The 23564-nt window shown below is 38.0% G+C and overlaps 2 protein-coding genes across 4 annotated transcripts; one reads left to right on the plus strand and one right to left on the minus strand.

Moving 5' to 3' along the window:
* The first annotated feature begins 4310 nt into the window (after positions 1 to 4310).
* On the plus strand, positions 4311 to 13813 carry skic8 (SKI8 subunit of superkiller complex). 3 transcript variants are annotated; one of them, XM_028585574.1, is made up of 11 exons: positions 4311 to 4469; positions 4848 to 4877; positions 4990 to 5017; positions 5744 to 5849; positions 6754 to 6926; positions 8642 to 8790; positions 9531 to 9624; positions 11424 to 11517; positions 11773 to 11865; positions 12258 to 12336; positions 13563 to 13813. In XM_028585574.1, the coding sequence occupies exons 2-11, from the start codon at positions 4866 to 4868 to the stop codon at positions 13650 to 13652; spliced, it is 918 nt and encodes a 305-aa protein (XP_028441375.1). In that variant the 5' UTR covers positions 4311 to 4469; positions 4848 to 4865; the 3' UTR covers positions 13653 to 13813. The 3 variants fall into 3 exon arrangements, with proteins under 3 accessions (XP_028441375.1, XP_028441373.1, XP_028441374.1); XM_028585572.1 differs by having other exon boundaries at positions 4312 to 4443; positions 4820 to 4877; XM_028585573.1 differs by having other exon boundaries at positions 4312 to 4443.
* Positions 13814 to 14457: 644 nt separating this feature from the next.
* Positions 14458 to 20787, minus strand: slc25a44a (solute carrier family 25 member 44a). Its single transcript, XM_028584659.1, has 4 exons — positions 20362 to 20787; positions 18315 to 19022; positions 17704 to 17831; positions 14458 to 16325 (listed from the first exon to the last, which is right to left on the minus strand). Exons 2-4 carry the CDS (start codon positions 18946 to 18948, stop codon positions 16134 to 16136), a joined length of 954 nt encoding a protein of 317 aa, XP_028440460.1. The 5' UTR covers positions 18949 to 19022; positions 20362 to 20787; the 3' UTR covers positions 14458 to 16133.
* Positions 20788 to 23564: the final 2777 nt, after the last annotated feature.

Below are 23564 nucleotides of genomic sequence, written 5' to 3' on the forward strand. Positions count from 1 at the left end.
ACATTGCATTGTATTACATTATATTAATTATGTATAATTGTGTAAAGTGGGATCCAACTTAGTTCAAAGTGTTTCTGTTAGATCTGTAGCTTTTCCGTGGGTTGTCTGACTTTTACTCTAATTTGGTCTACATTGTTGATTAAGCAAGTGCAAAATATTACAGTAAAACATTTATATTACAGCATACATAGCCTCAAACCAATCCTGCAACATGAACCAAAGAGATGGTTGTTAGAACCGATAATGAATCATCTGGATGTTTTCTTGTTGATTCCCCCCCTCAGGCTTTAAAGATGCATGTAAATGTTATGTATGCATTTTATTGTATTAATTATGTATCAGTTTGGTATTACGTAAAGTGAAATCAGTTTTTACTCTGCTGAGCTTTAGAATTGCTTTTGCGTGGTGTAGTCAACCGTGTAGTATGTTATCTTGTAATACTGTAATAACACTAACAGGAGTTGTGACATTATTGGTTAATATTGTTATTATTGTTGCATTGTGAGTGTTACAACTCTTATGTTGTATTATGTACAGGTTGCTGAAAGCATTTTAGCTTATATTAACTTCTATTACATTTTATTACTGTAAAGTACACTTCATACTAGGGCATGTACTTAAATTAGGCTACCTTGTTAACACTTTGGCCAGGACAAATTAGCCTTTTTTTGTTAACTCATTTCAATTTTTTTATTTGTTTTGATGGTTAATGAGATCTGTCCCTGTCAAAATACAGTAATTAAAAAAAGAAGAAACTATTGCTGATGTACAAAAGGTTCATTTTAATGTATTACATTGTGTCGAGACAGTATAACATTATCCAGACACTACATTATCAGTGACAACTAGATGCAAACTTATAGATCCAGAGTATGCATACATATTTTGCATATTTTGCATGTTTCAGACTTGTTAAAGAGCAGGAAGCTAATTTAAGACAATACACTAGTTCTGTATCTCTTTGAATTCACCTTCGCTGTCCTCTACTCATTTCTAAACCCAAAGGGGAACTGGACAGAAAGGGAATATTTTCAAAATGATTTTGAGAGGTTTTTTATTATGGTAAATCAAGTATGCATGCTGGGGCATAAGCTGAATGTCAACACCCAAACACATCTGTTAATGGTCATTTAACTAAATCCAAACATTTCACAACTGTAATTTCCTGTTTCCACAGAACAGATTTGAATGACTCAAAACCTCTTAGAAACAGAAACCTCAGCTTAAAAGTTTCTACATTTTGGGGGGATTAGTCATTTTTATTTCCATTGACACAGTCTTCCAAGGCCAAATCCCATAATCAGGCTAAACTGTCACATCATTTTCCTCCTTTTGGCTGGAAAATGATGATAACATACAGAGCTGCACTTTTAAAGACTTCTTGCAGTTATATTTAATTTTATATTTGTGTAAAGCTGTGCTTACGTAACGAACAGAACAGAGTCACGGAGGAACATTGAATTGAAATTTTCTTTTTTTTTGACTGCCAGTTTTCTTAATCTTTATCTCTATGTAGCTATAAATATATCTGATCATACTTTTTGTTATAATTCAAAACGAAGCATTTTTTTTTTCTTAAGGCAAAAATAGAAAAATGTTCGCTTCACTCTGTAGTAATACCTCAATTTGATAGAAAGATAGATAGATAGATAGATAGATAGATAGATAGATAGATAGATAGATAGATAGATAGATAGATAGGTATATATATATAGGGTATATATATATATATATATATATATATATATACAGTCATGTGAAAAAATTAGGACACCCTTGCTAAAGTTGACTAAAAAGAGGAATAAAAAAATCATCTTTTGGAAATTGATCTTAATGCCTTAATTAAAAAAATGAGGAAAAATCCAATCTTTAAGGACACCAATTTTCTTTGTGAATGAATAATGTATCGTAAATAAATAAATGTTCTTCCTTAAAATACAGGGGGCATAAGTAAGTACACATCTATGTTAAATTCCCATAGAGGCAGGCAGATTTTTATTTTTAAAGGCCAGTTATTTTCATGGATCCAGGATACTATGCATCCTGATAAAGTTCCCTTGGCCTTTAAAATAGCCCCCCCACATCATCACATGCCCTTCACCATACCTAGAGATTGGCATGGTTTTATTTCAGTTAGCCTAATAGCTGGTTTGATTTGCATTGAGAGACGATTTTATGGAAAGTACCCCATGTCAATCTCTAGGTATGGTGAAGGGCATGTGATGAGGCTATTTTAATTCCAAAGGCCAAGGGAACTTTATCAGGATGCATAAGATCCTGGATCCATTAAATAACTGGCCTTACTACCTAAAAATAAAAATAAAAATCTGCCTTCCTCTATTGGAATTTAACATAGATGTGTACTTACTTATGCCCCCTGTATTTTAAGGAAGAACATTTATTTATTTACGATACATTATTCATTCACAAAGAAAACTGGTGTCCTTAAAGGTTGGATTTTTCCTCATTTTTTAATTAAGGCATTAAGATCAATTACCAAAAGATGATTTTTTTTATTCCTCTTTTTAGTCAACTTTAGCATGGGTTTCCTAATTTTTTCACATGACTGTATACAGAAGATAGATAGATAGATAGATAGATGTGTGTATGTTTTATGTTGTTCTGCTCATAAATCACTTTGTCATATCAAAGATAATGACAACAGAAGTCCTGAACTCCCTTCAGCATGCTGTCGCTAATGCTATAACATTAGGTTCATTAACCACCATTAGGATTTCCCATACAAACAAATCACGTAGCTGAAAATAGCAGCATCGTTGCTGCCTGCGGCACCAAGAAAAAGGGAGAATGCAAGTGCCTGAAGAAGAAATTATAGATTCCAGTCGAGGCTGGAGGAACAGATCCAGATTGACTACATGCACAATTATGAACGTAGAGGATAACTTTAACTTGTCATTTTCAGTGTTCACTTAGTTGCTTTTGGCGTTTGAAAATCAAGAAAGAAAACCATGACCATGCATTTATGCAGTTCTACATGTGGTTTATGTGTTTGTGTGCAGCTCAGAGTTTCCTCTGGCAGTGAAACAGTCACCTGAAAGAAGGTAACAGTCAGTAACCCTCTATTTAACATTTACGAGCAGTATACAAACATTTAATAAATGTATAATGTAGTTGTACGCAGCTGTATGGATATTTTAAGTGTTTATTAATGTACATAGTATTTGCCACTGTCTTCCCGACAGTTATTTATTGGGTTATCTATTGCAACTTTGAGTTTGTCCAATGTTTTAAATTTAGTTTAATTTATTTATTTATTTTTCTGTTAAATAGAAGTGATGAGTTGCCATGTCTGTGCCAACCCTAAATATAGTACATCTTTGTTTTTATGTGGCCCAATGAAGGGTTTTAGCATCTTGTGAAGGTTGAGATGATCACGTTCAAAGGAATTGTAACACATACACTGCTCTAAATAGGACATCTCTAATCTTCTTCACTCAGGCTGTCAGGAAATTTGCACTGATGTCCTTTCTCTATAAATTGCCCATTTCAGCTTTACTTCAGGAGTTATTCAAAACACACCGGCTGTATTTGCTTTTCTCACCTTGGAATCATTTTCTTGAAACTTTATCTCGACAACCGTTTTTTGAGTGTGTGGATATCAGACTGCTGCTGCAACAACTGTCAAAATATTGAAACTTGTTTCTGCCTACTCTTCAGGCTCTGATTTACCTTTCTCTCTGCACCTTAGAGGTTTACTACACACAGGGTTAGACAAAAAGCTCAGCTCATTTAAAGTCAAATATTAACTTTGAGTCCAAATCAGTTTTTCTAAAATCTCTTCTTTACGCTCAAGCTGTAAGTGTGGGTAGAAATGTGAATAATAATGCTTACTTTAGCCTACATCCAATCAGTGAATAATGTAATGTAACTTAATTTAAACTGGGCTATCAGTTACATCATTCCTAAAACAATTGGAAATATTGTAGGCTAATTGACACAGTAATAATTCCAGTTTCAGTGAAAAAGTTACTGAAATGAATAAATTATTAAACATACTTTTTGTTATTCCATTCACAAATATAAATCATGTACATTTGCTTGTTGTTTTATTATCTGTACTTTTTGTTGCCATGTCCATGTTGATTCTTCCTCACACCCACCTAACTGACTTATTCTATTATATAATTATGAACTGTTTTAATCATTCAAACATCTATATCTATACAATTACATCTATACAATTATTTGTATGCAAGTGTTTCAATTATCTTTTTCAACTCTAGTAATTGTTTTTTAAACTCCACATATCCGCTGGAGGCGATAGTGAGCTTCATAAGTTATTCGTCAACCGTTATTTCACAAACGAAGAAGACGGCGACCGGAAGTTACGCCAAATTTTGTCATGGCGTTTCACATGTATCAATGCATGTAATTCACTGAGCTTCAGAAATTGAATAAAACATACTTTCAGGAGCTTTGAAGGTACGTGGGCGCATATTATATCATAGGTAAATATTCTATCGTCAATACAGATAGTCCGATAAACTGGGCGACCACCCGATACTCGGGTTACTGTTAAAACAGCAAACTGTAATTTGTTGCAGCTTTAACCTGCTATGATAATCGCTGCTAGTTAGAGCTAGCTCTCGTTAGCCATCGTTTTTTCATGTGTGCAACTGCACAAATACTGTGCTGTTAACCTTTAGTTTAGTTTGCTATTCATGTGTCTGTTCTGTCACTAGCTGCGGCAGCTCTACACATGTACTGTAACTTTAACGCAAAAACGGTGATAACTTCAAAGTTTAAAATAAACATGTCCTGCTTTGTCAAAACTGACACACTTTAATTTTGTTTCCAGGTAGTAAGGTATTCTAACTGTCTTTCAGACTCCCAGGACCAAAAAAATGAGCACTCAAGTAAGAAACATATTCAGATGTATTCATATTTACGCTCAACATATCCTCGCTTTGTTTGTTTTCTGCGTGAAAGAGCTCAAAGATTAACTGTAAGCTTGTATTTTGATTTCAGTATAGCATTCTTTTCAAGCAAGAACACGGTGAGTAACATTATGCATAAACACATCTCACTGTATAATTATAAACAAATGTATAACTTAATAAGTAACGGGTAATGATTACTTAGTGGTAGATTACTACTACCACTAATTATTTTTGTCTTGTTTGTTGTTCTCACTCAGCATAAGACTTAAAGATGCAGAAGTCTAGTTTTCTCTCAGACCACTTGAATTACACACCACAACATTAATAATTTGCCACAAAATTGCAAAAGGGGTAAAATATATGGCTAGTGATAGCCTACATTTTTCTTGTCTTAACAAATCCCTTAAAAGATGACTATTTACTAAAGAGTATTGTTTGTGTAGCCAACGTCTGATATCCCCTGTGCCATAGAGTGCAACTGTTCTCCAAAACCTATTAGAAATTAAATGCTGTTGTGAACATTTGTTAAAAAACTTGCTGACAACTGAAACTTTGTACATGTAATTTGTTGATTTAATAGTTTACATTTTCATTAGAAACAAATTGGCTTGGAGCTGAGAACCACAGACAGGATAGGAAAGCTAGAAAGTACTCAGAATCATACTAACAAATAATTGGTTTTGGTGGTGTTTCCATTGGATTTGTCAACAATAACAAAGACATAGAATAATGTCTGACTTATCCTTTAAATACTTTTCCCATCTGCCCTGCTAATTTCAGGTATGAAACACTGCTTGTAATCACACTATCGTCAGAGTTTTAACCTGTTTGTTTCCTCTCAGCACACGATGATGCTATCTGGACAGCAGCGTGGGGTAAAAGTGAGGCGGATGGGACGGAGACTATAGTCACCGGCTCACTAGATGATATGGTGAAAGTCTGGAAATGGTGAGTGTTTTCTTTTTTCTCCTCATGACAGTACCACCCAATACATTGATGTGATAGCCATCTCTCTGGCTGATCTTGTTGTCTTGCCCAATATTGTATTTGTAACACTGGATTTAATTAAAATCTAGATTTGTTCTTTCTATATTCACCTAATTTTGTTATTGTCTTAAAAAAAAAATCTTTTATAATTTCCACAAATAACAAAAATAGACAGTGAAACAGATTTTGTACAAAAAAAAACAGATTTATTATAGGGAACTGAGCATAACTGTTTTCCATTTTCATTGAACTGTAGGGGTTGTGAGGGTATTGATTATGACGATAGATGGAGGCCGCAATAATACACTTAACTGCCCTGTTGTCTTTTGCAGTATCTGCAGTTTTAAGACTGCAAGAGGAAAAATGAGTTCTGGGCAGATTGAGGTCTTGAATGAATACACCAATGTGACTTTAAACATTTGCTTTTAAGAAGATCTTTTAACAAAGGAAAGGGACTTACAGTATATACACCTTTAGTATAAAAATAATCTATTATAGCAGTCAGCTGTGCATCAGATCTGAGAAGTCATACAATATAATTCCAGATCCTCAAAAGTAGCATTTAACAGCTTATGGTTATTGTAAAGAATAAGAAGAGTAATATAAGAGTAATATAATTGGGCGTCATGCTGTCACTATAGGTTTTGTTTCTTGTCTTTTCTATCACCCAGTTTCTCATAAATCTTTGTTGAATGTGCTACTGAAATAAACTTTGACTTGGTGAGAAAATAATTTCACAAGGTCTGACAGAGTTTGCCCAGTTGTCGTTGTTTTTTTTTTTTTTCTGGGCACTTTTCAGAACTTGGCTTAAAAGTTGAATTTATTTGACTTGACGTGACCGAATGATCTCCCACTGTTCCTGCAGGTCAGATGAGAAGCTGGAGCTGCAGTGGACTCTGGAGGGCCACCAGCTGGGTGTGGTGTCAGTGGACATCAGTCACAACGGAGCGATCGCCGCCTCCAGCTCCCTCGACGCTCACATCCGTCTCTGGGACCTAGAGTCGGGGAAACAGATCAAGTCCATGGACGCCGGTCCAGGTACAGCTGGGCCTCAGAGGATCGTTGATAATTCTGTGTTGATTTAATTTGTATTGGGTGGTAGGATAGCGTGGTGAGTAGAGAGATCATGCTTCCCTCTGCTCTATATCTGACGTCTGAATTAAACGAATATTATATTTTCTCTGTGATTTTCTCTTAGATTTTGAATTTGTACTGTGTACTTTAAATTAATGTCACCGGTGGTTTTGCTTCTTACCTTTTTAAATTATCAAAATGAATTATAGATTTATCAAACTGACTGTAACATTCACATTTACAGTCAGCCTGATTTATTTTAGTGTAGGACTCATTGTCTAAAGTTGAAACAATAAGTTGATTAATCGAGCAGTAGTCAACTGTTTTGATTACAGATTCATCACTTAAGTTAGTTTTCAAGCAAAAACACGAAACATTTGATGGTTTCAGCTTCTCATTTTTAAGAATTTCCTGCTGCTCTTTGTCTTATTTGATAATAAATGGAATATCTTTGGGTTTTGGTAAGACTGTTAGCTTTAGGATTGTTTTTTGGGATTGATTGAAAAATTGAGAGCATAATCATCAGAATAATCTTTGAAAACTTTTTAAATATAACCAGCAGCCAGTAAGGATGGGAATCACCAGAGGCCTCACGATACAATATTATTGCGATTTTAAACATATTGCAATATTCTGCGATATATTGCAATTTATTGCTTTTTTTCCAACTTTTCTTTTTACCAATTTTCAAGTTATGTCCCGAAAAAGAAACTTTATCAACCTCTGTTTCATCTCCCTTCAATTTTATTGCTGCAAAATGGGATTGTCAGGCAGACAAACTGAGCAACATATATGTAATAATAGATCAATACTCTGATGTCTGTGTATCGATACAGTATTGCCACGGAAAATAACGTGAGACTATGCTGTATAGATTATTTTTCGCAACCCCTAGCAGCCAGCAAAGAATGGCGTGGAAAATAAATAAAAACTTGGTCACAAAAAAAGTCAACAGCCCTATTGTACTTTTGTTTCATTGTTACACATGTTGATTTATTTATGAGACTGACCAGTAACCAATTTCTTTTTTTTATTTTTTTTTTTACATGCATAGATAACTTGGCTTCTAAACTCATACTTCTGATTAAAAAAAAAAAAAGATAGCTGATTTGATGTGAACGTGGTCTTACCGTGTCGGGTTGAGTGATCATCTGTTGTTGTTTTTTTTACTGTTAGGTATTAAAACCAACCTGGAGGGGATGACAGCTTGTCTGTTCTGCTGTGTAGCACAGCAAGCTTGTTTTTTTTTTTTTTTTTCACCTCTCGGGAACCCCACACCCAGAAATGTCTCTGTTGTTGTGTATGTTGAACCAAGCTGTACTTCATCTAATGCCATGTCAACTTCCATTAGTGACACTCCGTTTTACTCAGTGGTTGGTCTGGGTCAGTGGATTAAAGAGCATTTTTCCCTCTCTTGGGGCATACTGTATTTTGGTATATTCGGAGTCTATAGATGTGAGTCCTTACTATAAAACCTTTTTTTTGTATACTATTTATGTTATAATATTTAACTTCTAACTAATAGTCTTGTCAGTGTTGACTTTACAGAGCAGAAAGTAGGTTTTAACTTTAACTGGGTGATACTAATTAGGTCGTATTTGCTTTTAAACATTTCCTTGAGAAGAATCAGTTTGATGTGTTCAACCTTTCCCTCTCTGTCTTTGTGCTCTCCTCTCTAGTTGACGCATGGTCGGTCGCCTTCTCCCCAGACTCTAAATACATTGCCACAGGAAGCCATCTTGGCAAGGTCAACATCTTTGGTGTGGAAAGTGGCAAGAAGGAATATTCCCTGGACACTCGAGGAAAATTCATCCTGAGTATAGCTTACGTAAGGAACTATAAATTGTCCTTCTGGTCGGCTGGGTGGTGGCTCTAAGTCTCTAAGGACTGAGACCTCACTGTCTTGGATTTACAATTACTCATCTTGTGTTTTTTCTCACTCACACCATGGTTTCCCCTTCTTTAGTCTTGCATTGCCAGACCTTCCTCCACAGCGCTGCGGAGGAGGGTCTGGCGAGTCCACATAGCATTCCGGGAAGGGAGCAAAACGTGCTCTGGGTTACTGGCATTTCTTTAAACCAATCACAATCGTCTTGGGCGGCGCTAACCGCCGGACGGAGCAACGTTGCCGCTGCAAAATAGCCTCGGAAAGGAACTTGTTTTGGTGGAACACGCGTACGTTCAAAAGTTGTTTTAGTCGTGCAATAGAAAACTCAGATTGGACAGATAGTCTAGCTAGCTGTCTGGATTTACCCTGCAGAGATCTGAGGAGCAGTTAACCATAGTCCTCAGAAATCCACCGGAGTTTAGAATGCCAACACACAAACAAAGCGTAAGGTGACGGACATCCAGTGGAATTTCCGACAGCACCTGAACAATCCCGGAAATGAAACGTCGTTGATATAGACTACCCTTCTTTTAACTCCTTAACCTTTCTCTCCAGGTCCAAAGGTTGTTTTTAAAGGCCTTTAAAACTAGATGTAGATTGTCTAGTTTTGTGTCTCTACATTTGGGAAGTTGTCTTTTTAATTAATAACTTCATTGGTTCTATTTTATTTTGCCCCTCAGAGCCCTGATGGAAAATATTTGGCCAGTGGAGCCATCGATGGAATCATCAACATCTTTGACATTGCAACCGGAAAGCTGCTCCACACACTGGAAGGTAGATTCAAATATTAAAGGTCCCATGACATGGTGCTCTTTGGATGCTTTTATATAGACCTTAGTGGTCCCCTAATACTGTATCTGAAGACTCTTTCCCGAAATTCAGCCTTGGTGCAGAATTACAGCCACTAGAGCCAGTCCCACAATGAGCTTTCCTTAGGATGTGCCATTTCTGTGTCTGTAGCTATTGAGGAGGAGAGAGTGGGGGGCAAGGTGGAGGGTGGGGGTGTGGCCTTGACCAACTGCCACTTTGTTTGTTTGCAAGCCTGTCTCTCTCTCTCATGGGTGGGCCAAATTCTCTGGGGGGACGAAGCAGAGAAAGGGGAGGTAACCTTATGACCTCATAAGGAGGATCGGCCCATCTGAGCTTTTATTTTCTCAAAGGCAGAGCAGGATACCCAGGGCTCGGTTTACACCTATCGCCATTTCTATCCACTGGGGGACCATAGGCAGGCTGGGGGAATGACATTTTCATGCCATGGGACCTTTAATTGCCCTGTTGTCTTTTGCAGTATCTGCAGTTTTAAGACCGCAAGAAGAAAGATGAGTTCTGGGCAGATTGAGGTCCTAAATGAATACACCAATGTGACTTTAAACATTTGCTTTTAAGAAGATCTTTTAACAAAGGAAAGGGACATACAGTATATACACCTTTTTAGTATAAAAGTGCACATATATTATAGCAGTCAGCTGTGCATTAGATCTGAGAAGTCTTACAATATAATTCATAATTATAAGTGACATTTTCATGACATGGGACCTTTTTAAAGTGCTCGTATTATGCAGATTTTCAGTTTCATAATTGTATTGAGAGGTTGTACCAGAATAGTTTACATGGTTTAATTTTCAAAAAACATAATATATAGTATAGTATAGTGTGTTGATCTCTCTGTTTTAGCTACAGAGTGAGGCATCACACTTCTATACCATCTTTGTTGGGAGTCGCACATGCGCAGTAGCTAGGTAAGGACTACTAGCTAGTCAGAAGCAGAGTATGACGGCGTGCCACGCTAGCAGCTAGGCGAACATTATAACGTGTGTTACAAAGTGACGCACGGTTGTCACGGAAGTAAAGTATAGAGCTGTTTGGAGCAGTTTGTGAACAGTGTTTTCTGTTGGAGATGTTAAGTCCCTTTGGGGTGGACTTTGGGCTTTTTAACTTTGTAAACCTATAACATGCACAAAAACGATATAACACAATAAAGGAAAGGGAAAAAGCATAATATGAGCACTTTAATTCTCAGTGCTGGAACTAGAGATTCTATCAATTTTTGGATTAATGGATTAAGTAATTTGTCTATTAAATTAAAACTGTCTACCACACTTTTTTTTAGAGGTCAATGTGACTTTGTAAAATTGCTTGTTTTGTTTGACCAAACCCAACAACTATTCAATTTTGAAAAGGATTAAAAACAGAGAAAGCTGCAAATTCTAGAACAAGAACATTTCTAGTCTTTCTGTCGGATAAAATGACTTCAATGTATTCATGTTTTCTTTCAATCCACTAATCAATTCATTGACTAATCTTTTTGGCACTAGATGGCTCTGACAGACATGAGTGAACACAGTTCAAACATTTTAGGGGAAAATGTCAGATTAAGACTAAAGGTATTAGGCCAAATATAATTTAGATCATGAGTATAGACTTTAATCTATATTTAATCAGCTTTGAACACACACTGGCAAAGCTGTGTGAAGATGTACATTTTTCAGCTTTCCAATGCTACTTATTTTAAATAATTTCAGCATACTGTTTTAGTATTAAGCGTACTGAGTGACTGTCCCCCCTCTCTTCAGGTCACGCCATGCCCATCAGATCCCTCACTTTCTCCCCCGACTCCCAGCTCCTGGTCACAGCCTCCGACGACGGCTACATCAAGATATATGACGTGTGAGTTCAGCCGGCAGCTCGTGGATTCTTCTGCCGATCAGTTTTGTTTTTTTGATACAAAAGAACTGTAATATGTGCCAAAGATGCTCATTACACATAGAAAATAAAATATATACGCACAGGACAAGGCAGGGAAAGGGTGCCTCAGTGTTGCAGATTTTTACAAATTACAAACTTCAGAAATAAACAGTGAAGAAGGGAAAAAAGAAAGAATCATTTGTTTGCTCTAGTAAACTTTCAGCTGTTGTTTCACAGGCAACATGCCAACCTGGCCGGCACACTGAGTGGACACGGATCCTGGGTTCTGAATGTGGCCTTCTCCCCAGATAACACCCACTTTGTCTCGAGGTAACAGATTCAAAACAACTTCAGGTTGCTACAAATCAGAGGAATAGTTTTTCTGTGCTGATGCATGAAAGCTGCATTTCTGCAACATAACATTTTACCACCTGAAGCAAATGTTGATGGACCTGAAACAGACATAGCAATATAAATACATTAAAATCTAATAAATAGTTGTGTGAGCATCTGCTCTTCCCTGTACTGTACATTAGCACACGTCTTTTCCTCTCGTCTACTCTCCCAAGCTTTCACTCCCGTCGTGTGAAACTGTTGTCAGCTGTAGCTGTTTTTTTTTTCCAGTTCACGGTGCCAAGATAAACTGAGCAGGTCAGCCAGACGACGCAAAGCTTGATTCTAAGATGAACTGTTAAAACGTGTCATCTCTCTGCTACTTTCAGCTCATCTGACAAGAGTGTGAAGGTTTGGGACGCCAGCTCCAGAGCGTGTATCAACACTTTCTTCGACCATCAAGACCAGGTGACAAAGATAACCCTGTATCTCCTCACTGAGTGTGTTTATAATCCGATTCAAAGTGAGGAAATCCATGTGCTGAAGGTGCTGATGTGTTAGGGGGAAATCAATACGGCCAGTGTCATAGAGTGGCCTCTCACATGACCCTTCTCTGACGTTTCAGCTCGGGCTAAACCAATAAACCCGGCTGTCATTAGATCCCTGGTTGCAGACGCCTGTGGGGAGGTTGATCTGTTTCTCCAACAAAGCCTCTAAATGAACTATCACGACTCCTCACGGAGGAGATCCGAGGCGGCTGACTCTGCCATTTTGTTTTTGTGAAACAGAAAACCTACAGGGACAATTTGCAGCCAATTAGTTGTTCAGCTTTGCTTTGTTCTTCTAGAGCACTTAATAGCCAGTCCCTGCAGGATTTCACGATGTCGTGCGACTCGCAATTTTGACCAATCACTGCAACTTTTCTGCAAATTTGACCAATAACCTGAAGTTTCCCGCGACTTCAACCAATCCCAGCAGTCCCACGTGCACTCGGAGAGCCAATGACCAAGCGGGAGTGAGAACGGGTTGATCATTTCCTTGTTTCTGATATGAAGACGAGACATTTACCAACAAAACGTACAGCGAAAGACTGTATACATTTTAACATCAACGGTTTTTCACTCTAAAGTCGCTGAAAGCTGCTGCTGTTTCCATCCTGTCGGCTCTCTGCTGCTGCTTCGTTCCCCCCGCGACTGACGCACATACATGCGCACACACACACACACACACACACACACACACACACACGGTGGATGCAGGAAAAAACGGAGGTGAGACGTACAGGATGACCTAAATTGAGGACCGCTACGCTCGTTATTGTGAGTGCAATAAGTACTTCATGATATAAATATTATATTATGCTTTCATGATATGTCCCCTTTAAATTTTTTATGCAGCTCGTCAGTAACAGAATTAAATGTATAATGCTGTAAATGAATGGCGAAAAGCACCATTTTGATACTTTTGAAGACTCATTTTTTTAAGCAAGGGCATTTTTATTCCATCGCTCTTATTATTTGAGACACTATGTTGTCATTTTAACCTTGTTAATTCTTGATTTAGAAAGTGGTGGGATGTCAGACAGTCCTGCTCCTAACTTTTTCCAACATGCGGATTCTGGTTTGTGATTATGGAATTACCCTTTTCATATGTAACTCAATTCCCGTCCTTTTCTGTTCCTGTTGTCGTTTTAGGTGTGGTGTGTGAAGTACAACAGCAACGGCTCAAAGATCATCTCGGCTGGAGACGACCGCGCCATCCACATCTACGACTGCCCCATGTGACGGACGACATCCCGTGCACGCTACAAGAAGAGAGGATCTACAGAGCTGTTTAGTCAAATCATGGAGCTGAAGTTGGTAATTGGGGAGGGAGGGAAGCTGTAAATGTGATGGGGTTTTTTTGCACTGGCCCACTACGGTCAAATAAAAGGGCTGCTTTTGTACTTTTGTTTCTATCGTATTTATTGAGTTTATGGTCCGAGGCGTTGACACGCAGCTATTTCTCATTCAGTGATTTGATTTGGATAGCATATAATTGTAAATTGAATATCTGAGGTTTCAGATAAACTAAGCAATTTGGTATGGAGCCCTGAAACAGACAAGACAGTAAAAGATTGAGAGATTATCAATTGACTGTAAAAATATATAATATATAAATAAGCATTATACTTATTACTATACTTATTCTCCAGTTAAAAGAAAACATGTTTTTCATTTTCTAATAAAGTAAATTAAAATGTATCTTACCCACTTGTCATATATGACATTTATTTTCTTGTTCAACTCTTAAGTTTTCCTTTTTTTTTTCTGACTTGTCTGATAACATGACTTTATAACTAGGCTTTTGACAGTTTTGTGGCTCCATAATTTGGTGACAGTACTTTGGGATGTGGTAGAACATAGTAGCAAAGGCAGTGAAGACATCAGCAGCAGCGTGTGGGACATGAAGTAAGATGTAGTGCTCCCTCCAGTGGCCCAGCAGGTGTACTGCAGCCTCACAATAAACAGATCCTTGTAGAAAATGGCAGGCTTTGAAAAAAAAAATCATCTTTATAAAGTACAGATCATAAAACTAGTTACAAACCGCTACAGTGATTCAGAATCTTTTATTACTTTCATGAAAGGTCCACAAGTTGTCAAAGTTTAAAACACATCAAACTGTGCGTGGCCATTTAGCTCAGTGTTATAGCAGGAAGGACATGTGCAGAGGTTTATTTCCCGACGCAGAAAGTCCAGGGTTCAAATCTGACTTGTGACGGTTTTCCTGCATGTCTTTCCCCTTTCATATCTCTCTGCTTTCCTGTCCAATAAAGGCAGAAATGCCCCCCAAAAAAAAAATAAAAAACTGTAATTTTAACAACTCTATTATACACAGCAGGTAGTTGGTAAATACATGTGAATAACTTCCTCCATACAGGCAAAGGTCCATTAAATTTGCTCTGCAGAAATTAATTGCATCACTTTAGAAACTGGGGTCTTGCTATGCCCGGTTTGCATGTCAAACCTCACTGAGATGTGTTCTCTGGCAGTAATAGTAATTTCTTGAATTTTTAAGGCAACTGGAGTTTAGTTTACCCTTTACTCTCCATGTGTGTCAGCATTGCCCACTGGTTTCTGCACTGTAACTAAAGGATTGCAGATTTGATCCCCAATCATCTGAACCGTAATATGTACAGTATTAATTGGAGAAAATTCCCACCTCTTCGGTGTGGTAAAGTTGACTTCACACCGCCTTCCTCATATTTTCTGTCAAGCTCCACTTTGTTCTGTACAGTTTATTTACAGACAGGAATGAAAACAAGCACAAACACCTGTCTGATCAACTTCTTTATAAGTAGAATTCATCATTATACCTGCACCACTGATTTTACAGACTCCTGGAAAATAAATCACGTGACATAGCTACATACATTCCAGAAAGGCTTTAGAAACTTGAGACTGGTTTCACAAAGACCTCTTGAGATATTTTTTAAGTATTCTTTTGGAAGTCTAGCTTAATTTTTACACTTTAAAGATGTACTGGTTTCATCTTTGAAACAACAGCATTGCTATCATTAAATAAAATAATTTTCTCTTCATTTAGGCCTAAACCAAATTGAGATTATTGCCAGATGTTTCACACTTCCGCAAAAAATGTTCTTTTCACTGGAATGCAAATAGACCAAAATTTTCAATAGGCCAAAGAAGACATCTGTGTCTCCAGATTGTGACACATTAAAAACAAACTTAAAATACATACAGTGATTTACTGCAGAGCAGCTCTATAACCAGGCATAAAAAATACACTGCTGCAGTTTTTCCATATTTCTCAAATATACAGTACAGGAGGCATTACTCAAAAAGAGACTTGAGATATCTACTGTTCTTTTAAAAAGCAACTTTCCTCAGTCAATATTTAAGATTTGTCATGATTTTAGATGGAAAATTTTGGCAAAATGCAAAAAAAATATTTTTAACTTCTATCTTAATTTTTCAAAGTTTAGCAGAAAAAAGGCCAGTAGAAATGGGTCTGAGAAAACCGAAAAAAAGCAAGGTGATGACAACTAACTCCCAAGTGAGAAAAACAACACCACATGCATTCTGCTGCATCGTACCTACATTGAAACACCGATCTAAAAAAGGCGTGTGGAAAGCAGCTAAACATAAGCAGCTGCCCCCGAGACTGGACACAGATCAGGGTCATTATCTCCTGTTTGAAAAGTTCCTGCCCGGCTGTGTGGAGGTGATTTCCGGTACGAGGCTGTCCTGGTTCCCATTGTCCTATCACCAGTGTCTGGACTCTACGAGCTCAGCTCGCAGGCTTAGTCTCTTCAGAGTCTCGTATCCGACCACGATGAGCACCGACGTGTGCGTGGAGGAAATGATGCGGGCCGACAACCCCTTGGTCATCCCCCAGACCCCCTCCTCTGCCAGTAGCTGCTTGAACGTCTCAACAACAGATGATCGGCCCTCCACCTTTAACAGACACGAGAGTGGTAAATCATCTGTTATTTGCAAATACATCTGGATTTGAGACTTTGAAAACAAAATCTCACCAAAAACTGCATTTTATTTTACTTAGAGATTGTGTGATACTCCAGCTGTAGTCTGTGGTCTGAGATCACTGCACTGATGGCCTGATTCTGTGGCGCCAATTCAATACCAAAATACCACAGAAAGTTTATTTAATAGTTCTGTAGATTTATTAGGGGTGTAAGAAAAAAAAAAGATACACAATATATACGACCATACAATATTTTATTTTGCAATACTGTATAGATTTTCAAAAAGGCAATATTGATTTATTTATTTTTTTAAACGTAAGACAGTGGTTCACATTTATGTTGTGTTTAAACCCCCTACGGCTAGATGGCTATGCTGAGATGCACCACTAGTGTCCTTGCCTAACAGTGCCTGACTTTTTGCTAGAAGCTAACAATGTAGCTATGGCTGAACTTTGGCCTACTTTAGCATATAAACATTAGCTCACTAAGAACCTGTGAACCACAATCCCAAACTGGCAGTTTGATTTTCTATGAACTGAAACTTTTACCTAAAGTAAACTTCTTTGACTTTTATGAACATCCTGTCTTTTTTTTTTATATTAGTTTTTCTAAAATGATACTTTAAAAAAAAAATCCCAATATATCGCCTTATGCACAGTATCGAAATATATTGCAATATATTGAATCGTGACCCGTGCATCGTGATACGTATCAACAAATTCTTGCCAATACACAGCCTTAAAGTGATGGTTTGGAGTAATTTCACCCTAGGGTCCTTTGCACCATGACCTCGAGCCAAACGCCCCCCCAGAAGCTTTTTTCACCTGGGTCGAACATTGGACGAGTTAGCGTTATCAGTTGAATAGCTTATAACACATGCTTTAAACACATAGTTGCTGGTTTTATCACGGTTAACAACGACATCATACTATATTAATTCAAATTCCCACTTGCTCAATCATCACTTGTGGATTAGACCAATAAAGTGGGTCAATACTGGCCTTTTTAATTACTTTCTGGGTAAGGGTCAATGTTGTCCAATGCAGATATGGTAAATAGACATAAGACATTTTATGATAGACTTGATCTGATCACAGCAGAATAACTAATTAAGTTGCCTTGTATTTCAGAGTTACACCACCACTGAAGAGACCCTGCCCCATGGAGCTCCAAATGTCAGTCTTTTGTTTTGGTAAGTAAATGTAAATATTAACTGGCTACTTTATTTCAAATATTGGTGTTTGCCTCATGAAACCCTGATTACACTCTCCAATCTCAGTACCTTAAATGTAAATACAAATTAAATGTCAGCTTGTATGTGGTGCACAACGGTGTCCTTCAGGGTTTACCTGTACTCTGGCTCGAACGACATCCATGGGGTTGGTGATGGTGGAGGCGGTTGCTGCTGCCATTGGTCCTGCCAAAGCCTGCAGAATCAGATGGGGGCACTCACTTGGTGCCAACAAGGACAGCTGCTCTGGAAATGCAACAGATATAAAAACAACGTAAGGCCAATATATATTTGTGTTGTCAGTCACCCCCTCACATGCAGGCGCAGCTAAGAACAGCTACTATGAACCACAACTAACTAGGGCTGGGTATCGTTAAAAAATATATTTAATACCAATACTGTCAATTTGATACCGGTTCCTAAATTGTTCTTTTTTCGATATCAATTTTATAAAACAAAAAGAAATTGCAATATTACACATTACGCACAAATGTTTTTATTTTTTTAGCTCCTACTACGTAAACCCCATCTCTGTGTAACGTAGAGTTTTACAAGCGTGTCTCTACAACGTGTAACGTTAGACAGCCAATCACAAACATTATTACATCTTGGTAGAAGCCTACCCATATTGGGTATTGAAATTGGATATTGAATGATGAGGCATTTTTCCATGCCTAAAAAGTATTGAATTCGATACCCAGCCCTACAATTAACACGGTGTTGACTTACCTGCATAAAAATGATAAAAAGGCCACCAGAGTGCACTGTTTGGGATGTACGTGAGTAGGGATGCCACGTAGCCCCTGTAAAATCCCCTGAAACCATCGGCTGCGAATATCTGCACTGTAATGTCACGGCTTTGCCCGAACGTCAGTCTGCGCTTAGTTGTTGCGAGCATCCTTTTCGGTTTGGCCTTGAAACGAGTCAGGTGTTCCCCCTGTCCTTGCATCATCAGCTGCTGGGACACCACATCTATGGGCACAGTGATGGTCTGGGCCACCAGGGAAGCTGCACCTCCAGCCACCACTGACTTTACCGTGTTACTGGGCGAGTAATGGGACACATACTCGCGCACCAGTTCATAGGTGGTGATATAAGCCTGTCCTGAGATCAGGGTGAACGTGTTGACCATAAAGCCACGGTAGAGGCCTCGCACACCCTCCGCTCGCAAGATCTTACAGAAAGCATCAAATGTGCCGGAGTAGAGGGCCTTCCCCTTCTGCACCTGGAGCAGAGTGCGGATGAGGCTGGCCGGGTAGACGGTGGCCCTGGTGGTCAAAGTCATGAACACACCCAGGGAGTAGAACTTCCTCTTGTCCAGGTCCTCCCATTCGATAATTTGGATTGCACCTTTCTGATGCATGGTGCCGGCTAGGGCAGCGCTGAGCCCCTAAAGCCACATATCTGCAGTCATCAGCCCTCCAACTGCCATCACAACTGTTAACAAGAACATTCAGCATTAGTAAAGCACTGTGGTCAGATGTAGGCACCTGCTGGGTTCACTCAACTATTCATTCAGTCATGATTTCTAGAAAGAGACATTTCTGTTGAGTTTTTCAAATGCATGTTTTTGGCGCTTTGAGCTCCACAAGCCGAGTGCCATCTAGTTCCATTATATTTGAGAGAAGGCAAACATCTCACGGGCGATTAGCAACTCACACCAAAACCATCTCGATTGATAAATATAGCACTAAACATAGAGGAGAAGTATGTATTTTTGATTTGACTGTCTCTTTAATATTACATTTTGTGAATCTTCACAATAACCAGGGTCATTTCTCTATCGTCCTCTTTGCATTCCTGAACTGAGCAGGCGGATTTGCAAAACAGTATGTCCTTGTTGTGTTTAGGTTTTGCAGCAGAATGGTCCCTGACAGTCTCATTATCATAATAGTGTTATTATTGCTGATGCATTGATATGTAAGAAGTATTTTAATGAATAAGCTGGTTTAGAGAAGAAAGGGGAGAGAAGGGGGAATGACATGCAGCAAAGGGCCGCGTCAAACCCGCGGCCGCTGCGTAAGGGACTAACCTCTATATATGGGCGCCTGCTCCACAAGGTGAGCTACCTAGGCGCCCCAAGGAGACTCATTTTAACTAATTTATAAATAGGGTGTTAAAAACGAGGATACCTGAGCACACCAATGTGGCATTGTCTGAATTTTCAGTGCATAAAAGCATTGCATAAACAGACGTTTAGGCACAGCTATTGTAACAACATTTAAAAATGTACAAGTCATAATCTGATATACATGAATGGTGTTATCAGCTTTTATACAGTCCGATTATCAGCGAATCGTACCAGACATCCACAGAATGCGTAGCTTTTTGTCCGGGCCTGTATTAACACGGAACTAGCATGCTATACTACAGAATGCATCTACTTATAACGTTACCTTCATGCTATAAAAAAGAAGAAGAAAAAATAAGACAAAGAGGGTAGGTTTGAGTGCATAGACAAGCTTGCTAATAAAATGTTCAACTTCTGTGCAGCTAGTATTCAAAGCAGCGAGGCCCAGTGTGATCGACAGCAAGATAGACACCCTAATGGTATCCGTATCTAGCTACATCTTTAACTTCACATCGGTAAGCAGGCACAGTTTCGTAACACGAACATGTGAATGTCAGCCATTTTTATTGTTGTCTTTTGCAGCGTTTGGTGAAGAAAAGGGGAAACACGTGCAATGTCACGCAGTGTACCCGCGTTGAACAAAAATAATACTTATGATAACGTTAGCTGTGTAAGAAATAGGCCAAATATTCAAAGTAAACAAACCTGTAAGGGAGTCATGTAACTCGAGTTCACCTTCCGCCTCCACAGTAACTGTTACGGAACTGAGCTGCTTTGTTGTTAAACTCTTACGACCTGCTCTGCTACAAGGTGGGCCCCGTCTTCCGTCCATACTGCTGCGAACCAACATAACCAAAGGTGAAAGGTCATGGTGGGTTGTGGTTTTACGTCAGCGTATTGTTATGGTGCGTTCCAGTTGAACTGGGAAGTCGGAATTTCCTATATCCCAGTCGGAAAGGTCAATCGCTTGACATAACAAGCTTTTCCTCGGTTGAACAAGTGATCTGTAAACAGTTTTCTCTGCCATCTGATCCATGGATGTATTAATAGAACTGACCCCGTTCTTATTATATCGCTACATCCATGGGCGACCCCTGTAACGGTTATGTTTAGAAGTTAGTTAGCTATCGCTAGAAGTTAGCGGTTTGTTCAATTTGACGATGATGATGCATTCATGGCCAGATGCAAACGTAGGAATTGCAAACAATCAACGAACAAACAAAACGTAAGTGGCTTTACATGTAGTGGTGAAAGAAGTGCTCAGATTATTTACTTAAGTAAAATTATGAATACCACAATATAACAATACTCTAATACAAGTTACAGGCATGCATAAAGAATAATATGAAGTACTATCAGGTAAATAAAATATCAAAAGTAACGTTACTCATTATGCACCTGTCAGTCTCATTATCATGATATTATTTTGTTATTACTGCTGAGGTATTAATATGTAGGAAGTATTTTAATGACTAAGCTGGTTTCGAGAAGACAAATTTTAACTAATTTGTATACTGTTGGATAGTATAAATACAGTTTGTTACATTTGATGAAAAGTCTGAACAAAGCCTCTCAATCTGTTTTATTTGGTATCATAAATTGTTACAGTGTTTTTCTCCCCTAAGATTTATCTGTGGGAACCTACCTTAAACTAATCTTCCTTTCCTTTGGTGCCCCTTTCTTATCTATCTACTCTCACGTCATCGAAATGACTGGAGCAATTGTTACAAAATGTATACTGTACAGCCTACATTTTGTATACATTATCGTGTGTCTCATCATAATTAGGTTTATCAAGTAAATACTTACAAGGGATTTGCCATGGTGGTTGGTGCATACACACATTTAACTAATTAAACCTTTAGAAGATTGTTGAACTGACCCTGTGTCACTTTGTTCTCTGAGCTCGTAACTGCTTATTGAATCAACTCACAAAGGTCAGCCAGTAGATGATAGGATATAAACCAACATTCATGATCAGATTGTTTCATAACATATTCTATGCATCATATTTTATAAACTGATCATAGGTTTTGTATGTTAAATCTTAATAATAAGTGTATTTAATATAGCACCTTTTACAAAGTCACACAGTGCTTCACATGATAAAACATTGTTAAAATACAGTAGGATCCAAACAGAAAAAGATTAAAAGACTAAAAATCCAAAGTTATAAACATGAGACAAAAGTGAGTTTGAACAAGTGTTTCTTCAGCTGCTTTTTAAAAGCATCAGTAATCTGCAAAGCACAGTTCTAGTAACCCCCTGGAGTAAAAAGTAAAATATTTCTCTATAAAATGTATAGCTGAGTCAATGTATCAACTGGAATTACTCAAGTTAAGTATGATTACTAGCTCATTATTGTATTGTAGTTGAGTAAATGTAGTCACATTCCAACGCTGATATCTGGAATGCAAAAATTTAGATAAATGAACAGAGTGGAAGTTTTTAAAACAAACCTTTAGAAGTATAGTACTGCATTGTGTTGTGTTAAATTGTATGTTTGGAAGTTAATGTAAAGCAGCAGCATCACAAGCAGCTGAATGCCAAATAATGAATATTTGACTTGATACATATAATGCAGATTGTAACTCTTGTTTTACAAGCTACAAGAACTACAATGTTTTACTTCTTTATTGAGAATACATATATACAGACAAATAAGGCACATTAACTAATTCACTACAAAAATAGAGCTTCTGCATTAGGCCGAGCATAGAAACAACAAAACCTAGGAGCATACACATAAAAAAAATAAATAATAATAATTAAAGAAAAAAAAGAAATAACAAAGGCTATCTCAAATGGACTTAAGTGTTTTATTTAACCTTTATTTATACAGGTAATCTCATTGAGACACGGTCTCATTCTCAAGAGAGACCTGTTAAGGACAATACACAACATCAGTTACAGACAGACAAACAGATTATAATAGTATACACAATATGTACTATATACAATATTTAACAAAAGTGCCAAGTAGAGTGAAAACACTAAAGTACTAAAAACAAGAACATGATTCCGAAGAATATTTTTCCAGTGCCCTTAACATTCGTTTAAATTCCCCTAGTGGGATCCAGTTGGGCAGTTTTAGATCCTGCTGCGGTGTATTCCAGGTTGAGGGGGCAGAAAAAAGCTTTTTTGCCAAGCTCTGTACGAACTGATGGGACGTTGAAGGTGATGAAGACTTGGGAGCGCAGGCTGTGTCTGCAATGCTTGCGTATCATGTAAAATGGATGAATATGTTGGCAGCAATCCAAGGATGGATTTGTAAATGAAGTTATACCAGTGCAGAAGTCTCTGAATGGATAATGATGGCTAATTGAGCAGAGAATACAGAGTGCAATGATGGGTGAGGGATTTACAACCAGTAATAAATCTCAGTGCTCCGTGATAGACAGCGTCCAGCATCTGCAGAGAGCTGGCAGGCGCATTCATATAAACAATTTTACCATGATCCAGGAGAGGTAAAAATGTGGCGGCAACAAGCCGTTTTGTGGCATTAAACAAAAAACATGATTTGTTACGGGGAAAAAAATACTTTTAATTTCAATTTCTTTAAAAGGTGAAAAGATTTTCATCAATTAAAGTGCCTAGGTATTTATAAGAGGCTACAAACTGGATATGGGTGCCTTGTGTGGATGTAATAGAAAGTAAAACTGCTGGCACCTTTTTTTTGTTTGAAAACAGCATACCCTTTGTTTTGTCAGCATTTAAAAACCAGTTTGAGATGGAACAGGTGTGACTGTATAGCATCAAATGCAACTTGCATTTGTTCCAAAACAAGGGCAACAGTTTTTGCACGACAGTAAACATACACATTGGCATTGTTAGAATGGCCGCATAGCGGTTGGATAATTACAGCAGGAGGCTTGAGGCAGAGGTACGGTGCAGATCAACGGGTGTTT

Source organism: Perca flavescens, chromosome 8, assembly GCF_004354835.1.
Source record: "Perca flavescens isolate YP-PL-M2 chromosome 8, PFLA_1.0, whole genome shotgun sequence".
NCBI lineage: Eukaryota > Metazoa > Chordata > Actinopteri > Perciformes > Percidae > Perca > Perca flavescens.

Bases quoted from the DNA above. Each gene is read 5' to 3' on its own strand.
- skic8 (XM_028585574.1), top strand. The intron at 5,018-5,743 runs GTGAGTAACATT...GTTTCCTCTCAG, and splicing joins TCTTTTCAAGCAAGAACACG to CACACGATGATGCTATCTGG. The intron at 12,337-13,562 runs GTGACAAAGATA...TTGTCGTTTTAG, and splicing joins TCTTCGACCATCAAGACCAG to GTGTGGTGTGTGAAGTACAA.
- slc25a44a (XM_028584659.1), bottom strand. From the start codon at position 18,948: ATGCATCAGAAAGGTGCAATCCAAATTATCGAATGGGAGGACCTGGAC. The intron at 17,832-18,314 runs GTAAGTCAACAC...TTGCATTTCCAG, and splicing joins TTTTTATCATTTTTATGCAG to AGCAGCTGTCCTTGTTGGCA. The intron at 16,326-17,703 runs GTAAACCCTGAA...TGTCTGTTAAAG, and splicing joins TCGTTCGAGCCAGAGTACAG to GTGGAGGGCCGATCATCTGT.